General features: G+C 60.0%; 1 protein-coding gene across 1 annotated transcript in view; it reads left to right on the plus strand.

The window, feature by feature from the left end:
* The window catches only part of RAP1GAP (RAP1 GTPase activating protein), a 58053-nt gene extending 37318 nt beyond the window's left edge, over positions 1-20735 (plus strand). The window contains exons 4-23 of the mRNA XM_029945884.1: positions 728-825; positions 1729-1767; positions 2223-2408; positions 4557-4660; positions 4919-4997; positions 5355-5408; positions 6480-6563; positions 6772-6872; positions 7005-7134; positions 8151-8306; positions 8731-8802; positions 9441-9527; positions 9971-10108; positions 11733-11864; positions 14643-14752; positions 15702-15815; positions 17350-17473; positions 18444-18546; positions 18885-18988; positions 19706-20735. Coding sequence (XP_029801744.1) covers positions 728-825; positions 1729-1767; positions 2223-2408; positions 4557-4660; positions 4919-4997; positions 5355-5408; positions 6480-6563; positions 6772-6872; positions 7005-7134; positions 8151-8306; positions 8731-8802; positions 9441-9527; positions 9971-10108; positions 11733-11864; positions 14643-14752; positions 15702-15815; positions 17350-17473; positions 18444-18546; positions 18885-18988; positions 19706-19930 — 2240 coding nt within the window. The 3' untranslated portion in view covers positions 19931-20735. The remainder of the gene's footprint in view (positions 1-727; positions 826-1728; positions 1768-2222; positions 2409-4556; positions 4661-4918; positions 4998-5354; positions 5409-6479; positions 6564-6771; positions 6873-7004; positions 7135-8150; positions 8307-8730; positions 8803-9440; positions 9528-9970; positions 10109-11732; positions 11865-14642; positions 14753-15701; positions 15816-17349; positions 17474-18443; positions 18547-18884; positions 18989-19705) is intronic.
* The last annotated feature ends 2147 nt before the right edge of the window (positions 20736-22882 follow it).

A 22882-nucleotide genomic window follows, 5' to 3' on the forward strand; every position in this document is an offset into this window, starting at 1 on the left:
GCACATCCATAAACATACACACACAACGTGCACACATGCGCTTGCGCACACATACCCCAACCCCCACCCACACACCCACAGGCCCACACGCTTGCTTGCGTACATACATACACATTTCCCATCCCCCTGAGAGGCATCACAGGCTCCACAGGATGCATGGGATGAGGGCCAGGTGCCAGGCCACAGGGTGACCAGAGGCTGTGCCACAGGCAGGGAGAGGTACCCCACCCCCTCAGCTTGACCCCTGTCCACCTTCCACGGCCTTTGTCTGGTGCGTGGGTACATGTTGGGATGTGGGTGGAGGTGGGGGGGTGGGGCAACTTGAACAAACCTCAGGAGCCTCCCTCCCATGTCGGTTCATCTCTTCTGCTCCTTCTTGTCTCTGCCTTTTGTAGTTTTTCTGTCTCCATCTCTTGCCTCCTCTCTCTCTCTTTCTCTCTCTCTCCTCCTCCTTTCCTCCTTCTCTCTCAAAAACACACATCTGTGTCAATAAATTTAAAAATCACACATCTGTGTAGATGCAGTGGCCTCCATCCCACACTCACACAAGAGTGTGTGCCCCCCGCCCCCCTGCCCCCAGCCCCAGCAGCACGCACTCCCTCACGGAGCCCCCAGCCCTCCCTGCAGAGGCCTGAGTAATGGAGCCAGCCAACACCCCGCCCTGAGAGTACCCCACGCGTGGGCTTCTCCCTTCACAGGAAGGGGTGGGAGCCTCCCATGTGAGCAGGGGAACAGGCATGGAGGGGTGTGACGGGACGTGTTCCCTTCTCTTTGCAGGGAAGCAGGATGGATGAACAGCGATGCTCCTTCCCACCACCCCTCAAAGTAGGTCTGAACCTCGGCCCCACCCCTCCCTTCTGTGGCGTCTGCCTGGGCTGCTTTCTGAGCAGCCTCTCCAAAGCCCTTGGGACCTGGAGGGGTTGGGGAGACCCTCTCGCCAGTCGTGATCAGCAGTTACAGGAAGACTCAAACCCAGGACCCAGGAGGCTTCTGGGAAGGCAGCCGGGGAGGGAAGGGGAGGAGGCGATGGAGGAGTGGCTTGGTTGCCCCCCAGCCTCTATTGTGAGGAGACTGACAGCAGGTGGGGGATGGGAGGAGATGCAGGGAGGCTCTCGTTTAGACTCAGAATTTTCTTGGGGTGGGAGTTGCACATCCCCTCCAGGTAGGCATATGGGTCTGTGGTGGATTTGGGACCTCATGAATCCAAGAAGACTGGCGGCTGGCCTGGTGGGGGGAACGGGGGGCTCCCAGGGCTTCAAGGTTAGGGGTGAAGGGGGGCTCGTGAGCATATGCTGACAGTTTGCCCAGAGCAGGGGTTCTCAAAGGGTGGTTCTCGGACCAGCAACAACAGCATTACCTGGGAGCTTGTTAGAATGTCAATTCCCAGGCCCCAGCCAGACCCTAGGAAATGGGATGGGGCACGGCATTGTGTGTTTAAGGAACCCTGATGCGCTGAGAACCACTGGTCCCCAGGTTTCTTCTGGGGAGGCAGTGAGTCTCCTTTTCCCAGGCCTCCCAGAGGAGGCAGGCAGCACTCAAGGAGCTGGGCTTGCCTCAGCCCAGCCTCACAGGGTCACCCCCTGTGAAGTGTAGGGGAGATGACAGCCCCAGCCACACTCCCAGCCCAGGTGGCTGGCTGAGCAGTGGAGCATTCTGGGGAGGCTGGAAGTAAGTAAGGGGTGAGGACCCCCCTCCCAGCTGGGTCTCTATCCTGCTTGTGTTTTGTAGACGGAGGAGGACTACATTCCCTACCCGAGCGTCCATGAGGTAACTGGTGGGACCCCCTGAGCCCCTCCTCGCCCCAACTCTGGACTCTCAGGTCCTCTTCCCTGCCAGGAGCCTGACCAAAGGCCTTGCCGTGGGCACTGGGGCCTCAGTTTACTGTCCCAAGTCTTTAGAGTCCATGTGAACCCTTTAATCCAGACGTTTCAGCCTCTTGGCCAAGGTCATTCTCCTAGCTCCACCTTCTGGGACCAAGTCCCCATTCTTGGAGACTGGAATATGGGGTTCCATGTGGCCCTGTCTGTGCCTGCAGTAGGAGGAAAAGGGCTGGAGCAAGTACGCTGGAGAGGGTGGATGCGGGCCCTGGGGCCCACGTGGGCTCTGAAATGTTCCCTAGCGCTCCTTAGCTATGGCAGAAGGGACCCTGGGTTTGAGTTGGGGGTGTCCTGGGGCCCTGGTAGGGTGCATTGTGGGTGGCTCTCAGCTGAGTTCTCTTTCAGGTCCTGGGGCGAGAAGGACCTTTCCCCCTCATCCTGCTGCCCCAGTTCGGGGGCTACTGGATTGAAGGCACCAACCACGAAATCACCAGCATCCCGGAGACGGAGCCGCTGCAGTCCCCCACGACCAAAGTAAAGCTCGAGTGCAACCCCACGGCCCGCATCTACAGGAAGCACTTTCTTGGCAAGGTGGGCGCCCGCCGGTGTTGGGGGCTGGGCCCAGGGAGCCGGGCCCGTGGGCTGGGGCTGGGTGGCAGCCCTGAGTCCTGTGTCCCGGAACATCGGCGGTGGGTTCATGCTCTCATCCCACATTTATCGCACAAAAGGCAGCATTATGGCGTAGTGGTCAACTTTACAGACTCTACCGCGGCAGGATCCTGGCTCTGTCACTTGCTACAGGGGACATTGGGCAAGTCACTTGCCCTCCCTGTGCCTCTGTTTCCTCATCTGTAAAATCGGAGAGGGTGATGACATCCACCTCATGGAGATGCTGCCAAGCTTTAATGACAATGATGCTCGTAGGCATAGAATGGTGTCTGGTGCTCAGTCAAGGTTAGAAAATAATGAGTACCAGCTGTGTGCCCAGCCCTGTTCCGGGCCCCAGGAGGGCAGCAGCAAACAAAACAGACCCGGGCCCTGCTGCCTTCGGGTAGCGTGAGGTCAGGGCTGGGAGATAAGTGTCATAACATAGTGTCATGGCCTGACCTGGCTGACGCAAACCCCTGCCCCGTCTCCAGCCCCAGAGCAGGGCTCTTGCCCAGTAACAGCCCATCAGTGTCACCCGGCAGTGCTCCAGGCAAGAGTTTCCGGGTGGGATTGTGGTAGCTGGAGGGGAGGTCACATGCTGGGATCTAGTGCGTGCCAGACCCCGGGCCAGGTGCCGAATCTCTGTCCGTTTGCAGCCGAGGTCAGGGAGTGGGGTGTGGGTCCTGGAGTCTCGTGGCCTGGGAGTGTATCTTGGCTCTCCCATTTACTGATGGCGTGACCTTGGGCAAGTGACTTGACCTTCCTGAGCCCGTTTCCTCATCTGTAAAAATGGGGATAATAAAAGTACACGTAAAGCAGAGAGACCCATGCCAGGCACATAGGAAGCACTTAACGCTAGCTGGCACAACACCCTCGTAATTCCTCTGTGAGATCAGGATTGCCCCAGTTTTTACAGGAGAGGAAACTGAGGCTCGTCGAGGCAGTGTCTTGGTCAAGGTCACACAATTACTAAGCCAGGAAGTGGACCCGGCTGGCCTTCCATCAAGACATGCCAGGAGGGTTCATGGTCCTGGCTCAGAGGACTCAAGGACTTCAGTGGAGCCCTCTTTGCCAAGCGCCCGCCGCTGCCTCTCTGCGGATGGTGCCAAACATGTGGGCGTTTCCGCCACTCTGTCCCCAGGCAGGGCTTAGAGGGGCTCTCGGCTCCAGGCCCACTCACAGTGAGTCCCCGAGCTGCGGATTTGTGGGGCACATTTCCCTGCCCCTGCCTCCTTCTTCCCCTGCCCTCTGAGCACAGGTGTTCGCGTAGCAACAGGACTGACTTCCAGGATGAGTCCTAGGGTGTGGCTGGGAGCCAGCCCCACTGCCAGGGCCGGGGCCAGCATGGGGAGCCCAGGGCCAGGCTGGGGTGGGATATCTGGCACTCCTGGCCTGCCCTTGACTTGAGGACTTCCTTCTCTGGAGGTGCCAGCCCTGGGCTCCCCCCTGGGCTACCATTCCTGCCACAGCTTCCCCTTGAGCCTTCTGCAATGTTTCTTCCCAACGCTGTGGCTTCTCCAGGTGAGGCAGGAGGGTGGGAACCTGTCTGGTGAGCCACCCAGTGTGTTCGGGAGATGTTTCACTTCCTGTTTCTCACGGGTCCTGGCTTCAGGGGCCAGAGAGCCACACATTGAGCAATCAGTCAGAATATTTTTATTGAGCACCTACTGTGTGTCCAGGTCTGAGAAGGGCAGGAGCTGGAAGACAGAGAAGCAGGTACAAAGGTGGTCCTGACTTTGATGAGGACCCCAACAGACAAAGTAACATTCATTGAACACCTACCTACTCTATGCTAGACTGTTTATCTCGTTCAGTCCCTGCCACCGTCCCACGAGGTAGCTGGCCTCCCATTTTACAGAGCGGGAAACTGAGGCACAGAGACGTGAAGTGACCTCCTCAGGCTCCCCCACTGGCAAGTGGCAGAGGCAGGATTTGAATGCAGGTTTGTCTGATGCAGAGTCTGCCTTTAGTCATGACACCGGCTGCTTGGTGAAGGCCCCCCCATCTGGGCATGAGCTGGCTCTCTGGTTTGGTTTCTGGAAGCCCCAAGCTCAGATCTGCCCTCTCTCCGGCCTCCACTTCCCACCACAGGAGCATTTCAATTACTACTCACTGGACACTGCCCTGGGCCACCTTGTGTTTTCACTCAAGTACGAGGTCATCGGGGACCAGGAGCACCTGCGGCTGCTGCTCAGGTGAGGGTGGGGTAGGGGCCCTGCGACAGCAGCGGGGCTGAGGCCTTGTCATCTAAAAGCCCACTCTTCTAACCAAGGCCCAGAGAGGGCAGGGAATTGCCTGAGGCTGCTCAGCACATTAGCACCCCAACCAGGCCTGGCCCCATCATCACCTCTGGTCCTCCCTGAGGCGTGTCCCCTCTGCCCTTATTTTGTGTGGAGGGCCTTCCATCTCTCTTTCCCACTGCCTCGCCCTCAGCGTGGACTTTCTCCTCCCAGGACCAAGTGCCGGACACACCATGATGTCATCCCCATCTCCTGCCTCACTGAATTCCCCAATGTGGTCCAGATGGCAAAGGTGAGGCCTCTCTGGGCACCTAGGGGGGCGTGCCGCTGGCGCACTGTCATCTTTAGCCCCTGTCCCAGCCCCGTGTGCTGCAACCCTGTCTCCCAGGTCCCACCTCTCACATGCCCCATGACGTTGGCGTGCTGCTGTGTGCTCTGGGCTCCTGTCCCCTGCCTGGGTACTTTTGGGTCACTTTAGAGCGACTTCAGATACAGGAGACCCCATTCTGAGCAACAGTGAGTGCCTAGTCCTGCTGCAAAGTCCGTTGTTCCTTCTCCTTTCTGCTGCTGTCCTCTCCAGCCGGCGTGGCCAGTGGCCAGGGAGGCCCTGAGGCCCCACCCTCACCCCCTCCCTCCTCTCTTCCTGCAGCTGGTGTGTGAAGATGTGAATGTGGATCGATTCTACCCTGTGCTCTACCCCAAGGTATGACTGCATCTGGGCCCTGCTCACCAGGGTGGGTAGGGAACTAGGGAACTGAGCGTTTATTGGGCACCTGTTGTGCACCAGGTATCTCCCCTAAGCTCTCTTATTTAACCCCCACAACAACCCTGCAAAGTCTACAGTTTGCAGAAGAGGAAGCAGAGGCCCAGAACTGTTCTGTGTCTTACCCGGCGATGCACAGCAGATAAAGGAGGCCTGCCTTCAAACTTGGTATTGTCCGCCTCGGAGGCAAGCCTTACTCCTGAGAGCTCTCGGTGCCATTTGGGGAGCAGTGTTCCTGAGCCAGGGGACTCCACTGGCCTTGCCTTCTGACCGGAGGGGCCAGGGGAGGGGGAATAACACAGGCACCCCTGTAAGTGCTGCCCCACAGACAGCAGCCGCGCTGCTGGCTCTTGTGCTGGGTATGGGCGCTGTGGCCCGATGGGGAAGGGATGGGGCTTGCCTTCGGTGAGTCAGGGGGGCTTCCTGGAAAAGGTGGCCCCGAAAGGCATGTAAGCCCTCGTGGCTCTGACTGAATTCTGGAGTGAGGAGAGGGCTGCTGCGGTCCAGGAAAGGTCCCCCGAAGGAAGGGGCCTCAGAAATCAGATGTTGCCTCTCGGGTACAAAAGAGGAAACTGAGGCCCAAGGTGAGGGAGGGGGTTACTCCTCAAGGCTCCACACAAGTGGGTGGGACTTGGCTCATTGTAGAATCATCCTGTGGGTTTACAGAGGTAAAAAGAAACAGGTTGGGTGTTAGAGAGTGAAATAGGGCAGGGGGCCTGTGGGCAAGACTCAGGAGCAGTGAGCTTACCCTTTGGACATGAGTTCAAGTCCCAGTGCTGCTACTTGCGAGCAGCGGACCTTAGGAAAGTTTCAAATTACTTGACCTCTCTGAACCTTGGTTTCTTCATCTGGGATATGGGGACAGCAGCACGGTGTCCCTCGCGGGCTCGGCCTAAAGGCTGAATGAGGCGACACCGGTAGACAGCTCAGCACAGCGCTTGGCATGGCGTAAGAGCAATAAATGGCACCTGGAAAAAGCGGCCTATTTCACCCATCACCCTCTCCCCCCAGGCTTCCCGCCTCATCGTCACCTTTGATGAGCATGTTATCAGCAATAACTTCAAGTTTGGAGTCATTTATCAGAAGCTTGGGCAGGTTTGCTCACCTCTTCCTCCCTGCTTTCTGACCCACCGGGCTGTGGGTCTGCTGCCCCCCAGAGCACCTGCCCAGGGACTCTGTTTCCCAGGACCTGGGGGGAGAGGGTGCAGGAGGCTCCCAGCCTTCTCTGGGTATGGGTGAGGGTAGGGACAGCAGCTGCTCAGCAGCACCAGCTCGGTGACCCCTGTCCTCCACGTGTCCCCAGACCTCCGAGGAAGAGCTCTTCAGCACCAATGAGGAGAGCCCTGCCTTCGTGGAGTTTCTTGACTTTCTGGGCCAAAAGGTCAAACTGCAGGACTTTAAAGGGTGAGCATTCGGTGGGACAGGCATCGATTCATTGGACCCGTGGCCTCGGGCAGGGAGGGAGCCCCTGGCCTGGCCCCACGGAGGCCTGGCTGGGGCTGGAGACTGAGCCGTGGCCTGGGGGGGGCGGGGCAGGTTCCGAGGAGGCCTGGACGTGACCCACGGGCAGACGGGGACCGAGTCTGTGTACTGCAACTTCCGCAACAAGGAGATCATGTTTCACGTGTCCACCAAGCTGCCCTACACAGAAGGGGACGCCCAGCAGGTAGCCTGGGCACCCCCCCCACCTGCTTCCCACCTGTCCTCCTGTCCCTCCCATCTACCTGTCTGTTCAGTGTTCATCACACCAGGTTCAGGGGGCCCTGGGATATAGAGATGGAAACGATCCATTCTCCCGACTCGCGGGCTCTAGTTGGGGCAGGGTGACACACTGCCGCAGAGTCGGGAAAGCCTTGGTTTCCACATCCAGGAAATGGGGATGATAATGGCACCTACCCCATAGGTGAGCGTAGGACAGAATGCATCTAGAGTGACTAGGACAGCCTCTGGTGCAAGAGCTCCATAAACGTGAATTCGTATTTTTACAGGAAGGGAGGGAGGGGCATTGTGGGGTGACATGGGGCCACCTAAACATGGCAGAGGTGGGAGTTAAGAAAAGCTTTCAAGATAGAGTGATTTTTAGCCTGCAAAGTTGCTGGGAGAAGGAGGGGGGATGTTTCAGGTGGAGAAAATGGCTTCCACCTTCTGCAAAGGCCTGGAGGCGAGGAAATGTGGGGCATATTCTGGGAGCTGAACTCAGAAATTTGTCACCTGTCCTAAGCTTCCTGCAGGGCTGTCTACCTTACCCCATGCCCCCACCCCAGGGGGATAAAAGGGTACTGTGAGAAAAATGGAAATATTTGTTTTTAGTGTCTTTTAATTTTCTTCTAAGACGATACTCTGTTCATTTCAGCATGTGTGGGGCCATGTGTGGGGGCATTCAGACAGGAGAAGGGCTGGGAGGGAGAGCCTGGGGAGCTGGAGCCCTGAGTCCTCTAACTCACCGCAGGGCCTTGCAAGTCACAGCTCTCTTGGCCTCAGTTTCCTCATCTGTCACGGGATTCCAAGAAAACCAAAATGATTTTAAAGCAAGTTTCTCATGACCTTGTTTTGAGGGGAAGCAAATCCTCAGACGTGCCCTCTGCCTACCCTAAGCCCTCCCGCACTCCTGCGGGCACCCTCCGCTGTGCCCGGGGAGCCCCTCTCTGGCCAGGTTGTGAAGGCCTGTGGCCCTGTGCTCAGTTGCAGCGGAAACGGCACATCGGGAACGACATTGTCGCTGTGGTCTTCCAGGATGAGAACACGCCCTTTGTGCCCGACATGATTGCATCCAACTTCCTGCACGCCTATGTGGTGGTGCAGGCCGAGGGCGGGGGGCCCGAGGGCCCGCTCTACAAGGTGGGTGATCGTGGAGCTTCCCGGGGGTATCAGCCACAGCCCCTCCCTGAGTCACTCTGACACCTTGGAGCCTGTCTTCCCACCTGTAAATAAGGGGACTGTCTAGAGGGCTCTGAGCGCCCTCCCCCGCTCTGTTGATGGAGGATTCCCGTCCCACCCTCTCTGCACCCCCAACTCTCTCACCTCGAAGGAGCTGGTTGCTCTCCTCCACCCTTTAGCCTCCTAGGCCTTCACTATCCTCCCTGACCTCTGAGAGCCTCTCACCATTCAAATTCAGGACCAAGGACGGAGGAGCTGAAATCCTGGGGTTCACTCACCCAGTCTGCAGTCACTGAACCTTTCCCAGCAGGGGGCAGGCCTGGGATGAATTAGGGGTCTCTGGCTGGGGTGGGGACTCCACAGGGACTCCTGCTCTCCCTTCCAGGTCTCTGTCACCGCTAGAGACGACGTGCCCTTCTTTGGGCCCCCCCTCCCGGACCCTGCTGTGTTCAGGAAGGTGAGGGGCAGCCCCTATGCCCCAGTCATGGACAGAGCAGGACAAAATGGGTGGGGGCCCTTGGGGCACGCACGGTCTGCCATAAAAGGTCCTAAGGCCCCACCGTGTGCCAGGGCAGCTGGGCTCCCCTAACCGTGTCACTGGGGCCTGGCTTCTCACTCACATTGATACAAATTGTTGATCTTTATTTATTGTCAGGGAACAACGTGCATCATTGGTTTTGATTTCTCATAGAAGGCTCTGTGGCCTTTCCTAATTCCTGTTATCTTTTTGACAGTTTTATTTCTTCTAAAATGTTTGGGAAGGGGGCACACATTTCTCTCACCTCTCAGAATGGCCACGCCCACGCCCCGAGCCTGGGCTTCAGACCCCTCCCTTCTGCCCCAGACTGAAGCTGTAGGAGACCCAGGCCAGCCCCTTGCACCTGTGAGGTTTGCTCTCCCAAGGGGTGGGCAACCATGAAGAGCCTAGGGGGCCCTCACAGGGACCTAGGCTGGGGGGCTGAGGCCAAGGAGGCGCCCTTCTGAGAGAGAAGAGGACGCCCCAGGGCCCCGGCAGGGCGCGGCTCAGGAACTCCAGCCCCTTGACTCTGTGTTCATCTGAGCCCCTTCTCTCCTCTCCACACTGGGGGCTCCCAGGGACCTGAGTTCCAGGAGTTTTTGCTGACAAAGCTGATCAATGCTGAGTATGCCTGCTACAAGGCAGAGAAGTTTGCCAAACTGGAGGTGAGGATGGGCTGTTGGGCTGAACCCCAGCCTGCAACCTGGCATTTCAGCCCTGCCCCTGGGGAGGGAAATGCCGGGTTCAGACTTTGGCCTCAGGGAGAGCTGTCTGGGGTGGGGGTGGAGATGAGGGGAGCAGGGCTATGGTCCAGGGAGAGGAATTAGGGCATTTCTAGGGGGATGTGAGGAACGTCCCAGGAGGCACTCACAAGTGCGCAGGCTGGCACAGAGGACCCCGTGGGGTGAGGGGCAAACCGTGGGTTGGGACGTGAGCAGCCCCGAGCGCTGCTGGAGCTGCGGGGGAACCCAGGGGAAGCCCGCGCGGGCTCCTGGAGCCCGGGGCCCAGGCCCACTCTCTACTGACTCAGAGAAGGTGGCCAGGATTCGAGTTGTAGAACCAAGGGCCGATCACTGGGGTCTCCTGATGGCCTCGACCTGGCCCACAGGAGCGGACACGGGCCGCCCTCCTGGAGACACTCTATGAGGAACTGCACATCCACAGCCAGTCCATGATGGGCCTGGGCGGTGACGAGGACAAGATGGAGAATGGTGGCGGGGGCGGCGGATTCTTCGAGTCTTTTAAGGTGAAGGGCCAGGGTCCACCTGGGACAGAGAAGCAGAGACCGGGCCGGGGCGGAGTCGGGGGCGGGGCTATGGTCGAGTCTTGGAGGGGCGGCTAGAAGCGCCTCGCATTGGGGGTGGGGGCGGAGCTCAGGGTGGGGTCTGGGGGTGCGGTTCTGAGACGTGAGAGGAGCCAGGAGCTAGACGGCAGGTACCTGGGGGAGGAGTCTGGGTGACCCAGGCTTTAGGGTGGGGCTCTGACGTGGGAGGAGTTAATGGTTGGGGGTGGGGCCTAGGTTTGGGGGTGGGGTCTACCTGGGCTTGTGTGACCTACCCTGGCTGTCTCTGGATTATTTTAGAGTTAAGAGCACAGATGCCCTGGGTTCACTTACCAGCTTGAGCATTCTCTGAGCCTCAGTTTCTTTCTTTTCTTTTTTTTTAAAGTTGTATTTAAGTAATCCCTACACTCAACATGGGGCTCCAACCCATGACCCCAAGACCAAGAGTCACATGCTCTTCCAACCGAGCCAGCCAGGCGCCCCTGAGCCTCAGTTTCTCTATCTACTGGGTAGGGCAATGGCAATTTACCTCATACAGCTGTTGAGAATTATTTGTAAAGCAGTTAGACTCGTGCAATGTAAGTTCAAAAGCAAAATGCAAAACCCTGACCACCTACCTCAGCAGCTGCTGTCTGAAGTGAGAAGCAGAGGAGGGAGGGAGCCCCTCTTTCCCCCATAGGTCCCCAGCCTGTGGCTTCTTTGCCACCTTCTCCACTCCCAGGAGGGGACTGCCCATCCTCCAGGTGCCCAGCCAGGCCGGGGCGGGGGGGGGTGCTCACCATCACCCCGGGGCAGGCAGCAAAGCTGGAGACATGGGTTTCCATAAGGGGATTGACCCGGCTGCCCGGCCTGCCCTGGACTTAGGCCAACAGACTGCCTTTGAGAAAGGGGCCTGAGGAGAGCCCCGCCTCTGCCCACTGGAGAGAGGGAATGGGTGGGGTGAACATGGGCCTGGGGTCTCTTGAGGGAGGGCTCCCATGGTCTCAGTTCTAGTAGGTGCTGGAGAAGGTCAAAGAATTCCTTAGAGGCAGTCAAGCCCACAGTGAAGGGCATGTGATTTGGCATCTGGGTTCCAGGCTCATCTCGTTTGTAAAATGACCATGATAATAATGCCCATCTGGTAGGGTGCACTGAGTGGGAGAATGAGGTAGGTACCTGGCCCCGTAGGAAACTTTCAGTGTAGGTTGGCTGAAAAAAGCATGGAAGAAAAAGAGAGGAGGAAAAAAAAAAGCGAGGAGAGACAGCCCTCAAGGACTCTAAAAGCAAGAAACTGAGGTTTCTGGAGGGCTCTCTGTGCGTACCCTGGCTCACGCCCAGCATCTTCTGCAGTCCTTACAACGGCCACTTGAGAGTCCCAGGAGGCTCAGAGGGGAAGAGGCTTGCCCGACATCCCCCAGCGGGCTGGTGGCAAAGCCAAGGCCCAGACTACCCTTAGGCCCCTCTTCCGGAGCCTCACAGGCAGGGACTTCCGGGGGTTACCTGGAGTGGCATTGGTGGGGAGGGCCCAGATGCTGGGCTCCTGGGCTTTCGTGAGTGAGTGGGACCTCATGAAGTCTGTGCCACCTCCGCCCCCACCCCACCTTCACAGCGGGTCATCCGGAGCCGCAGCCAGTCCATGGATGCCATGGGACTAAGCAACAAGAAGCCCAACACCGTGTCCACCAGCCACAGCGGGAGCTTTGCCCCCAACAACCCCGACCTGGCCAAGGCAGCTGGAATAGTGAGTGCCGCCCCCAGCAGCCCTCAGCTCCCCCAGCTCCGAGGCCCGGCCCCACCTCCTCCCTTTGCCCAGCCTGGGTTCTAGACTCAGCCTAGCCACTGCTCTCTATGGGGGTCCAATGTCCAGGCCATGACCCTGGGGTGTCTAGAGCCTGCAGCCCGCCCCCTTCTCTCCTCCTGGCCCCTTATTCCGGTGACTTTCTGCAGGTCGGCTCTGGGGCTATCTCTGATACTCCTTATTGAGCACCTACTGTCTATCATGTGCTGGGAATCAGGCTGCTTTGTGGGCACCTAATGTCAAGCCTTGGGTTTCCGGGAGCACCTACTGTGTGTCAGGCTGTGGGCATGCTCTGTGTGTCAGGACCTGGGTTTCTGTGTGAGCACCTGCCGTGTACCTGGCTCTGGGATGCTGCTGGGCGCCTCCTGTGTGTCGGGACTTGGGCTGCTGTGTGAGCACCTCCTGTGTCAGGACCTGGGTTGCTGTGTGGACGTGTACTGTGTGAACATCTACTTTGGGCCTTCCCTGAGTTTCCGTGAGCACCTACTGTGTGTCAGGTCCCGGGTTACTGTGCAGGCATTCACTCTGTAAGTATCTACTGTATGCCCAGCCCTGGGTTATTCTGTGAGAACCCACTGGATGTCAGGAGTAAACTCCTGCCTGAGCACACGATCTGTGCCAAGCCCTGGATATCGGTGAATTTTCTCTCTGTGCCAGCAAGTGAGCTGTGGTGTGAGCATCTATTCTGTGAGCTGTACTTCTGCGTCCCTGGTCCTAGGCTGCTGTGTGAGCACCTACTGTGTGTCAGGGCCTCTGTGGTTGTGGCTCCGTATTGTGTGTCAGGAACTGGGCTTCTGTGTGAGCACCTGCTGTGTGATTACTTCCTGTCTGCCAGCCTCTGTGGGATTCTGCTGCTAACACGGAGGGGGTGTGCTGGGCGCACAGGGTGGGTAAGACCTTCGGCTGTGGGCTCATCGGCTTTCCGCCGCCTAGTGGCCACTCCTGGCATTGCACTCACAACTCTGCTCCTCCCTGTCCATCCATCTTCCTTCCATCCACCTATCTGTCCTTCCTTCTGTCCTTTATTGACCATATGCTGCATGCAAGCCCTGTGCTCAGTGCTGTAAGGCTGCGTCACATGGCAGGAGGTTCCCCCCTCCCCACCCCCCCAGCCACCCCTGCCCTTGGTCTGGCCCAGCCCGGGGAGCAAGGCAGGACCTCTGCCGTCCTGCAATCACCAAGCCCATTGTCACTGGAGAAGCAGGCCCACCCCCGCCCTGCCCGCCACGTGGCCTAGCCTCCTGTGGGTGCTGTAGAAGGGGCCCTGGGGCTGGGCCGGGCCAGGCCAGCAGCTCCCACCATGGCAGTAACCAGACCCATTTCTGTTTTTGTTTTTGTACGACTCTTGTCTCTCCTGCTGTCTCCTTTCCTTCCTGCCGTCTGCATTTTCCCTTCTCTTTCTTCCCCCTGCTCCCCACCCCCCCGACACCTTTGTCCTCCTCTTCCCCCCCCCACTTTTCTCTCCCTGCTTTCTCCTTTCTGCCTCCTGTCTGTCTGCCTCTCGGTCTTTCTCTCTGGGACCTCCGTGTGCCCCCCCCCACATGTCCCGCTCTGTGTCTCTGTCTATTGGCCAATCTCTTTCCTCCATCTGCTGTGCCGTCCCTTCCCTGCTGTGCTTTCCCTCCCGGGTTGTGTCGCTCTCTGTCAACCCCATCTCCATCTCTTTCTGTCTCTCCCCGTGTCTGTCCGTCTGTCTCTCTCTGCCCCTGCCCTCTGCTGCTTGCCAGTCATTGCTTATTCCTGGGAAAAGCGCGAGTAGATTTGGACGCCGGGGCAGTGCCATAGGCATAGGAACGGTGGAAGAGGTTGTCGTCCGCGGGGCCGCCGGCTCTGGAGGCTGCCTGCACGTGCTGCTCTCTGCTCGCTCTCAGGACGGAGGCCATATTGGGGACGTTGCCCCCCCCCCACCCCGGGCCGGGCCCTGGGGTGTGCAGGACGGAGTGCCGGCCGCTCTGATGGCACTCAGCACCTGCTTTGGGGCCTGGTACCTGTGTCAGAGCCAGCGCCCCCCGCCAGGGGCTTCTGGCCCTGCCCTGGCCCTGGGGACCCTGACCCGTCCCTGCCAGAATCTGGTACCCAAAGACCCACGCCCAGCCGCACGTCCCCCAATATCGCCAGTTCTGCATGGAACGCCATCCCTCTCCTCTGCCCTGATTCCCCCTCCGTACCTGGAACCAGCCTGGGGTTTCCGGCTCCTCCCTGCCTCCCTGGGGCCCCCCCCCCCCCCCCCCCCCCCCCCCCCCGGAGAAGCTGGGGCCTGCTTCTGGGGCCTGGGGCATCCCACTTTAGTGTGGTTAGAAACCCGGGGAGGGAAGGTATCTGTCAACCTCGGGCCGAGAATCTCCCCCCGCCAGGTTGGAGATTCCGAGGTGGGGCAGGGGCTTGTGTTGCTACATCCACTCTCTCCCAGCTGCCCTGAGGCTTCGGGTCCCATAAAACCCCTGAGGGTCAGAGAGCCGGTAGCCATTCTGACAACCGGGCCTGGCCTGAGATTCCAGCAGGTGCCGCCCTGCCGCGTGATCTCTGGCGCCTTCGCTCACTCACGGGGCCTGCTCCGTCTCCACTAACTTGAAGGGCTGTCTCTGGAGATGGGCATTCCTCTCATTCTTTCTTGTTCACCGCCTCTGCCTCAGGGCCTGGGGCAGCAGGGCCCAGGTGGCATGTGGGGGACAGTGGCTCTCCCAGGGCAGGTGGGCACTGAGTCGGGGCCTCTCCCTGCAGTCACTGATCGTCCCTGGGAAGAGCCCCACGAGGAAGAAGTCGGGCCCGTTCGGTTCTCGCCGCAGCAGCGCCATCGGTATCGAGAATATACAGGAGGTGCAGGAGAAAAGGTGGGTGGGATGGGCCCGGTCACCCCCAGCCCCTTCCCTGACCCCGGTCAGTGGCAGAGGTTCGCAGGCAGGAGGGAGTGCCCACTCTTCGGCTCCCTGTCCCTCTCTGGGGACAGTCAGGTACCTGCTGTGTGCCAGGCACCAGGGCCAGCTCATCACCTAACGTGAGATGCCTTCATCCTGGCTCCCCAGGGGTCACGCCTTGCATGTCAAGATGCTGTAGGTGAGAGGGCTTAGGGGCCTGCCCAGGTCACACAACCAGGGAAAGGCAGAGCTGGGGTTCATGGCCTGGTCTGTGGGGGTCGGCGGATGTGTCTGTGTGGGCAGGGTGCAGGGGGCACGCCATGTGAGCGGCGCAACAGCCCCTGGGAAGCCGAGGATAGTTCCTGGATGTGAATCCTGTCTCTACTGCACCGGGGCTGTGTGACCCTGGAAAAGTCACCGTCTCTCTCTGAGCCTCGCTGTCCCAATCTGGAAAACGAGGATAAGCACATAAGCAACAACCCGGGGCTGCGGCAGAGGTGTGGCGCAGAGCACGTGAAGCAGGCAGGTGCGCCGAGGCCTCCGGAGTGGAGGCGGTGCCGTCCTCACGGCCACGAGAGCCCAGGATACCGTGATCCTGCATTCCAGCTGTGGCTTTGCCGTGTCCTAGCTGTGTGTCCCTGGGAAGATTCCTTCCCATCTCCGGACTCCAGTCTCCTTATCCGTACCAGGGAGGAGGAGGGGCGGACTCGAGGGATGTGCTGCCTTACGTAGGTGCTCCGGCACTTCCTGCTTCAGCCCAGCCGGCGAGCTGCAGGGACGGCTCTGGGGTTGGCCCCTCAGGATCTAGGGGTGTGGGGTCGAGGCAGGAGGTGCCCGTGACCTTCTCTCACCACCCGGGCCTCTCTCACCACCCTTGATGCCAGGCCTGGTGCTGAATCCCCCCGCTGCCCCCTGTGCCCCGCAGGGAGAGTCCCCCCGCCGGCCAGAAGACCCCAGACAGCGGGCACGTCTCACAAGAGCCCAAGTCGGAGAACTCATCCACTCAGAGCTCCCCAGAGATGCCCACGACCAAGAACAGGTTGGGGTTTGGGGCACGCCGAGCCTGGGGGCTTGGACTCACCCTTTCCAGTCCCTACGAGGGCCTTGGGGCTGCCCGGGAGCATTGGTGCCACCACACCAGGGAACCGGGGGGCCCGGGTACTCTCACAGGCCCTCCGTTGACACATACCCCCTGAGAGCTTCATTCATGCCAGGCCCCATGCCAAGCTCCAGAGCCAGCAGTGAGCTGGGCATATACAACCCCTGCCTCACGGAGCTGACAGTCAAGTGTAGCATGACCTGATGAGCTATTTCCAGGCCACAAGAGAACAATAAAGCCGGGGATGCAATGGGGAATAATTGGGTGGGTGGGGGGTAGATGGTGCTCAGGGAAGACATCCAGATACGGGGGAGGCTTAAACTGAGAGCTCGGTGAAGAGCCAATCCTTCCAGGACTGGGATAGCAGAGGGAAGAGGGCTCCAGGTGAGAGGCACAGAAAGTGCAAAGGCCCTGAGGCATGCTCAAAGGATAGAAAGAAGGTGGTGTGGTTGGAGCTGAGTGAGTGAGGAGCTGGGCCCAGGCAGACATTGCGCTGGGTGTTGTCGGGGGTGAGGTCGGCGAGGTGCGCAGGGCTAGGTCCAGGCTTGGGAAGCCATATTGAGAACTTCGCATTTTACTCTAAGTGGGGCCAGGAAAGAGCCTTTGGGATTTTAGTTAAGAGGAGTGATACTTTCAAACTGGACTATATAAACTGGTTACCATGTGAAGCGGTGGGGCTGGGAGAACGGCAGCAGGAGGGGCCGCCCCTCCCTCCAGCGCTGTGGCTCCGCCCCCTCCAGGCCGGCTCTGGGGACCTCGAGAGAGGACGGTGCTCTGCTGAAGGGCTGAAAGGGACAGGGAGAGACAGGACTTGCAGACCCAGAGTGGGGAGGTCTGTTTCCACCTTGAGAGGAGGGATCAGGGAGGAGGCGACGCTTGGCTGAGTTTTGAAGGATGAATTTGCTTTTGGGGATTTGAGGGAAGGAGTGAGACTCCAGACGGGAGACAGGAAGTCCTGAGCCCGGAGCAAAAGTGAGAGGGTTGAGAGTAGACTGTGGAGTTGGAAGGCCTGGGTCCAAGCCCCTGTTCTCCCACCTATGGCTGGGTGACCTTGGGCTGTGCACCCACCCTCTCTGAGCCTTGGTGTTGCCTCATCTGGAAGGTGGGTCTAATGAGGACAGCAATGAGACAACACAGGCAGAAGCACTGGGAACAGTGCCTGGCACAGAGCAAACACGTCCTCGACCACAGATTTATTGTTCATAGTTACTATTAGCACTGAGTGCTGAGTCAAGGAAAGTAGAGCATATCTGGGGCCATTGGGAGCCGCGAGGGGAGGGGCCATGCTCAGACCCACGAATCAGGAAGGACCGCGGCGGGCGGGCAGGGGGAGCCTCGGAGGCCTAGGCAGTGCCATGGAGGGGCGCAGAGGTGCTTGGCTGGCTGCAGGCGGGGCCTCCCAGGGCAGTGAGCCGGGTCTGGCTCGGGAGGAGCGCAGAGCAGGTGTGGGCTGACAGGGTGCTCCCTGTGGCAGGGCGGAGACGGCAGCCCAGAGAGCGGACGTGTTGAAGGACTTCTCTCGCTCCTCGTCCAGCGCCAGCAGCTTCGCCAGCGTGGTGGAGGAGACCGAGGGCGTGGACGCGGACGACACGGGCCTGGTGAGGGGCCCAGGGAGTGTTGGTGCTCCACAGTGGCCTGGAGGGGGCCTCTTTGGTCCCCGTAGACGCTCCAGGCAGAAGCATGAGCTTGGGTGTGGCTGACATGAGATGAGGGGACCCAGCCCAAAGGAGCAATGCAGACTAACCCTCCATTGCTCTGAAGCCTTCCATGGCTCCCCAGTGCTGCTCACAGAGCACCCAATCCCTGAGGCCATTGAAGATCTGGTTCCCCTCACCCCGCATCTCTTACCACTTCAGCCATTCTGTGCTCCTTTGCAGTCCCCCGAACATAGCAGGCTTACCCCACCTCTGGACCTTTGCACTTGCCATTTCCTCTGTCTGGAAGGCTCTGCCTGCCTCCTCTTTCCCTCTTTGCCTGACTGACTCCTACTCATCCTTCTTGACTTGGCCTCACGTCACCTCTGAAAGCCTTCTAGTCCCAGGCTAGGTTAGGAGTCCCCCCCTTAATGCTCTCACAGCACACTCCCCGCTCCCAGGGCTTTGTCCTTAGCACCCTGGTGTCATTCTTCATGCAGCAAACTTTAGTGGCCACGTGTTCCTTGCCAGGCCCTGTTCCTGGGGCTGCAGGGGCAGCAGGAACAGGGCAGACCACGGCCCTGCCCGATGGGGCTCAGAGTCTGGGATTGTGATGGTCTCGTCACAGTCTGTCTTGCCTCTGACCTCACTGTCTGAGGGCAGGGACCGTGCCTGGTCCCAGAGAACCACAGTGAATGTTTGCTGAGTGAATGCCTGGGAGCGTGTGGTGTATGCCCGGGGCCGTGCCTGTCCCACTCTGTCCTCCAGGTCTTCCTGGGGCAGACCTTGCTGGGGCCCCATCCTCTTTGCAGGGGCACAAGGGTGAGAGTTTGTGGGTTGCAGCAGGCAGGGGAGGCTGGGAGAGGGGCGGGAAGCAAAGCCTGTGCCAGGGACGAGAGCTCACCTCCCTCTTTCTCTTTTCGCCCGTCCCCAGGACAGCGTCTCGTCCTCAGGGCCCCCCCACAAGCGGGACTCATTCATCTACAGCACGTGGCTGGAGGATAGTGTCAGCACCACGAGTGGGGGCAGCTCCCCAGGTATCAGACCACAGACTGCGCCTCCCCGGGCCATCCTTGTGACAGCAGGGGACGGGGTAGGCACTGAGGGCCGAGACCACTTCTCATGCCCCAGGTGGTGGGTATGTGACGGAATTTCCCAACATAGGAGATGTGGGTGGGCCATTATCTGGCCCAAGATGTTTGAGAGCTGATGGCTTCTGGAAGGGTCTCAGAGGATGATGGAGGGGTGGGTAAGGAAGGGAGTTAAGGGTGGGGCAGGGTCGCAGAGCACCAGTGCCTACCGCCCATCCATGCGTCCATCTCCTTGGTGCCTCCCCTCGGCCAGTGAGGTGGCTCCCTCCTGCCCCCCTCCCCAGGACCCTCCCGGTCACCCCATCCCGACGCCAGCAAGTTGGGGGACCCTGCGTGTCCCGAGATCAAGATCCAGTCGGAAGCAACTGAACATCAGGCGCCCCAGCTGGTATGTGCAGCTGCCCACAGGGCCGGCCAGGGTGGGCGTGGCCAGCGGGGGGGCGGGGGATGGGGGGAGTGGAGGGGGACAGGACCAGTTAGCTGTCCGGCAAAGGGGACAGGCGTTCAGGGGGACCAGGGTGGGTGCTAGGCCACGAGGTCCCCCAAAGGCCAGGAGGGGTGGGCCCGTCTGGCCCGGGCACACCCATTGTCTTCTGCTTGCCTGTGTCTCCTGCCCCATGTCTTCACGTATCCTGTCACCCGCCTCGCTGCCACTCTGTCTGTGCAGGGCTGTTAGCCAGGCTCAAGCTTTGGAGGTGAAACTGAGCAGGTCAGAACCAATCCTCAGCTCTCGTTTGTAGGGGGGGGGGGCAGGAGGAAGGAGGGACTCCTCCCTGTTCCTGTGTCACTTCCCTGGGCTGAGAGCTGCATACCTGGATTCAAATCCTCTGCCACTCAGATGCTGGGTGATGTGGGCCAGTCATCAGCCCTTCTCCGGGACTCAGTTTCCTTATCTGTGCAGCCTGGCTAATAAATGCTGCCTGACCTCTGCCCATGAGTCACTGGGAGGAGTTGCTGGGTGCCGGCAAGGGACCAGGCGGTTGCTGGGAGGGAGGGGCCTGGAGGACCCCAGTGGGTGGAAAGACCCAGAGCCTGGACCTCCAGGGGCAGGCCCTGGCTGCTTCTGTCCCCGCATCATGGTGTGCCCCTCTCCCTTACCCTGCAGATGAGGGCACAGAAGCACAAGGTGAAGACACGGTGTCGGCTCCAGGTGGCTCCAGGACCTCTGCCCCCACGGCCGGCACCAGCCTGTGGGCTGTCCCCTGTCCCCTGCCCCCACCGTGGCCACCCGTCTGGGCTGTCTCTGCAGGGCGGAGCCATCCGGACCCAGGAGGGGGAAGCTGCTGGCAACACCCCCCCTCCCCGGCTGGGACAGGCAGTGGTTAGTTGAAGCAGAACTCTGGGCCTGGCTTGCTCCCTGCTCTGGGCCCTTCCTCACGCCTGGGTGCACCTCCAGACCCCCGGGGAGCAAGGTGGGAGGGCAGGATTAGGGCATCTCCGTGTACGCACAGGCAGTGGGACGTGAAGTGTGGTGGAATGGGCACTGGGCCGGGAGTCCCGAGCCCTGGCTTCCAATGTGGGTTCTGCTGTGTGACTTTCGGCAAGTCACTCTCCCTCTCCGGGCGCCTCTGCCACAAACGGACAAGATTATTTCAGAGGTCAGTGAAGACTGTGATTCCATGCACTTGCCCCGGAATGGGGACTTTTCCTCCTGGGGGCCCCCCGTTGCCCTCCCTTGCCTCTTGGGCTCCCTGGGCCCCCAGGTGGACCGAGGGGCTGGGAGCTGGCTGTGCGTGTGGTCCCTCCTGGGCCCTCAAGCTCTGCCACAGACCTGCCAGCACCTTGGCCACTGCCTCCACATGACAGACAAGTGACCCCCTGAGGGGGAAGGGAGACCGACCTGGCTTCTCAGCCAGCACCCAGCTTCACCCCTGCCATCCTATGCTCTAGGCACTCCAGGTCGTGGGGTCTCAGCTGACCTACAGTTATGGGCCTCGCCTTTGTGCCCCCCCCCTCCACGGAGGGGGCATCCAGGCACAGCTGCTGCGACCCGCGTCCTTGTGTCTGTCTGTCCACACTTTCCAGGCGCCACGCCAAAGGCCAGCCTTCCGGCCCCAACACCCGTTCTGGAAGCCCCGTGGCTGTGTGTGTGTTGTAACAGTTGTACAAAATAAATTCTATTTATCGCTATTGTACCCTGAGGTGGGCCTGGCTTTGTGCGAGCGCCGCCCAGACCGACTCCATGCAGAGCTCGGTGGTGCCGAGGTTCCAGCCTGTCTGCCCCACAGCCTGCCCTTCAGGGCTGCGAGGCTCTGGGGACACCTCGGCGGGCAGACAAGGTTCTGTGACCACCAGCCGTCCTTTCCATTGTGCTGCCCTCCTCTCCACCCTGTTCCCTTTCTCCACGGGGCAGCGGGTGGGGAGGATACACCTCTAAGGTCAGGCAGACCTAGGTTCAAGTCCTGGCACTATCTCTTACTAGCAGGGTAGCCTTGAGAAGCGTGAGCCTCAGTTTTCACTTCTGTGAAATGGGAGCAGTAGTACCGCTCCCAAGGGTTTGTGATGAAGGTTCCCTGAGCTGGTGCATATCAAATACCTGGGTGCTCAAAGACCCCTACCTTCTTTCCTTTCTCTTACTGAACGGAGTCCAAGAATTTCTTCAATGTGGTCACCAGGGGGCGCCAAGGGATCGCTTACCAACACTGGAGGGGGCGGGGCAGGGACTCGCAGGCCATGGCGGTTACAATAAAAGGTGCTGACTGACGGGGAGCGGGGGGGGGGGGGGGGGGGGGGGGGGGGGGGGGGGGGGGGGGGGGGGGGGGGGGGCGATGCACAAGGCGGGGGCCCAGGCTGGTGAGGGAGACATGGAGACGGCCCCACAGCAGTGGCGCCCAAGCATCCAGGAAGGGCTTAGCAAAGTGTCCCTGGGGCAGGAAACTGCAGGTGCAGAGGTACGGAGGAGAGTGTCTGGAACAGGGAAGGTAGCAAACAGTTCCGAGTGATGGGAAGGTGGCAGGGTAGAGATGAAGCCAAGGGCCACGTGCCCTTGAATGCCAGACCAAGGGGCCAAGGTCTATGCTGAGGGCAGCTGGGAGCCATGGAGGGTGTGAAACTGGACGGGATTGCCGTTGAGAGAAGCTGGGGCTGCTGGTGGAGGCAGCTGGGCAGTGTCAGGCAGGGAGGGGAGGGCCAAGGCGGCAGTTGTTGGGGACAGTGAGCAGGCCTGGAAGGACCGGGGTGGGGGGGTGGATGGCGGGGAACGTGAGCATCTGGGTGAAGGGCCTGATGGGAGGCGGGCTGAGTGGGGAGTGCAGCCTGGATACCAGGTGAGGGGGTTCCACTGAGGTCGGAGTGCAGGAGGAGGAGCAGCTTGGATGGCCGCATGCCTCTTGCTCCCTGACAGTTCTGCTGCCCCGCCCCCCCTCCTCGACTAGCCCTCACACCCTCCCCAGGAGGGTAGTAAGTGTGCCCACTGCCATGCTGTTCCTGACAGGGCCCTTCTGTGGCGCTAGAATGTCTGGGGCCACCCAGGGGCTGTGACTCACACGCAATGCCTTAACCCCACCCACCTGGTTTGGCTCCAGGCTGCTCTGGGCTCCGTGGGTCCCCTACTAACCCCAGCTCTTCCCTGCACAACCTCACCCCAGTTGTCTAGCCGTCACACCCCCTCCCATGGGTCTCCTGCTGCAGTCTCCTCCCATCCCTCCACCGAAGGTCCAGCAGCCACAATTCAGCACCAAGGTCAAGAGCTTGGCTCTGAGTTCCTTTATCTCCTCTCTATGTGAGTTAGGGCTCATGATTTTGGCTCTCTGGGCCTCAGTTTCCTGACCTGTACAGCAGGAATGCTAACACTTCTGACATTGGTACCCAGATGTGAAGATTCAAAGGTGCAGCCTTAGCACATGATGGGCTCTGAGAAATAGCGTGCGTGTTGGGAGTGGGGGCCATGATTAGCCATGAGCAGGGACTATATCCACAGCCCGCATCAGAGGATGTGGCGTCAGCGTTCTGTGTGGACAATGGCATAACCAGTGCCGGGCCTGACACAGGTGTCAGCCTTTGGGAACGTATGATGGACAGTTGCTTCCTGAGCCTCAGCTCCCCAACCTTTACTGGGCTTCATGATCCTTTCATAAAAGAGTCTGGGGACCCCTCCTCATGTCCCTTCCTCCATCGCGCAGCTCCGACCCACAGCCAGGCTGGAGCACTGGGGGCCTGTTGTGGCAGAAGCAGACCTTACCTTTGCCCCTCTGCCTGCCCGGTCTGTACATGCCCCGCCCCCCTCCCTGACCCCCCCCCCCCATCTGTGGCAAGAGCAGGCCTCTGGGCTGGCTTTCAGGCT

Source organism: Suricata suricatta, chromosome 8 (genome assembly GCF_006229205.1).
Source record: "Suricata suricatta isolate VVHF042 chromosome 8, meerkat_22Aug2017_6uvM2_HiC, whole genome shotgun sequence".
Lineage (NCBI taxonomy): Eukaryota > Metazoa > Chordata > Mammalia > Carnivora > Herpestidae > Suricata > Suricata suricatta.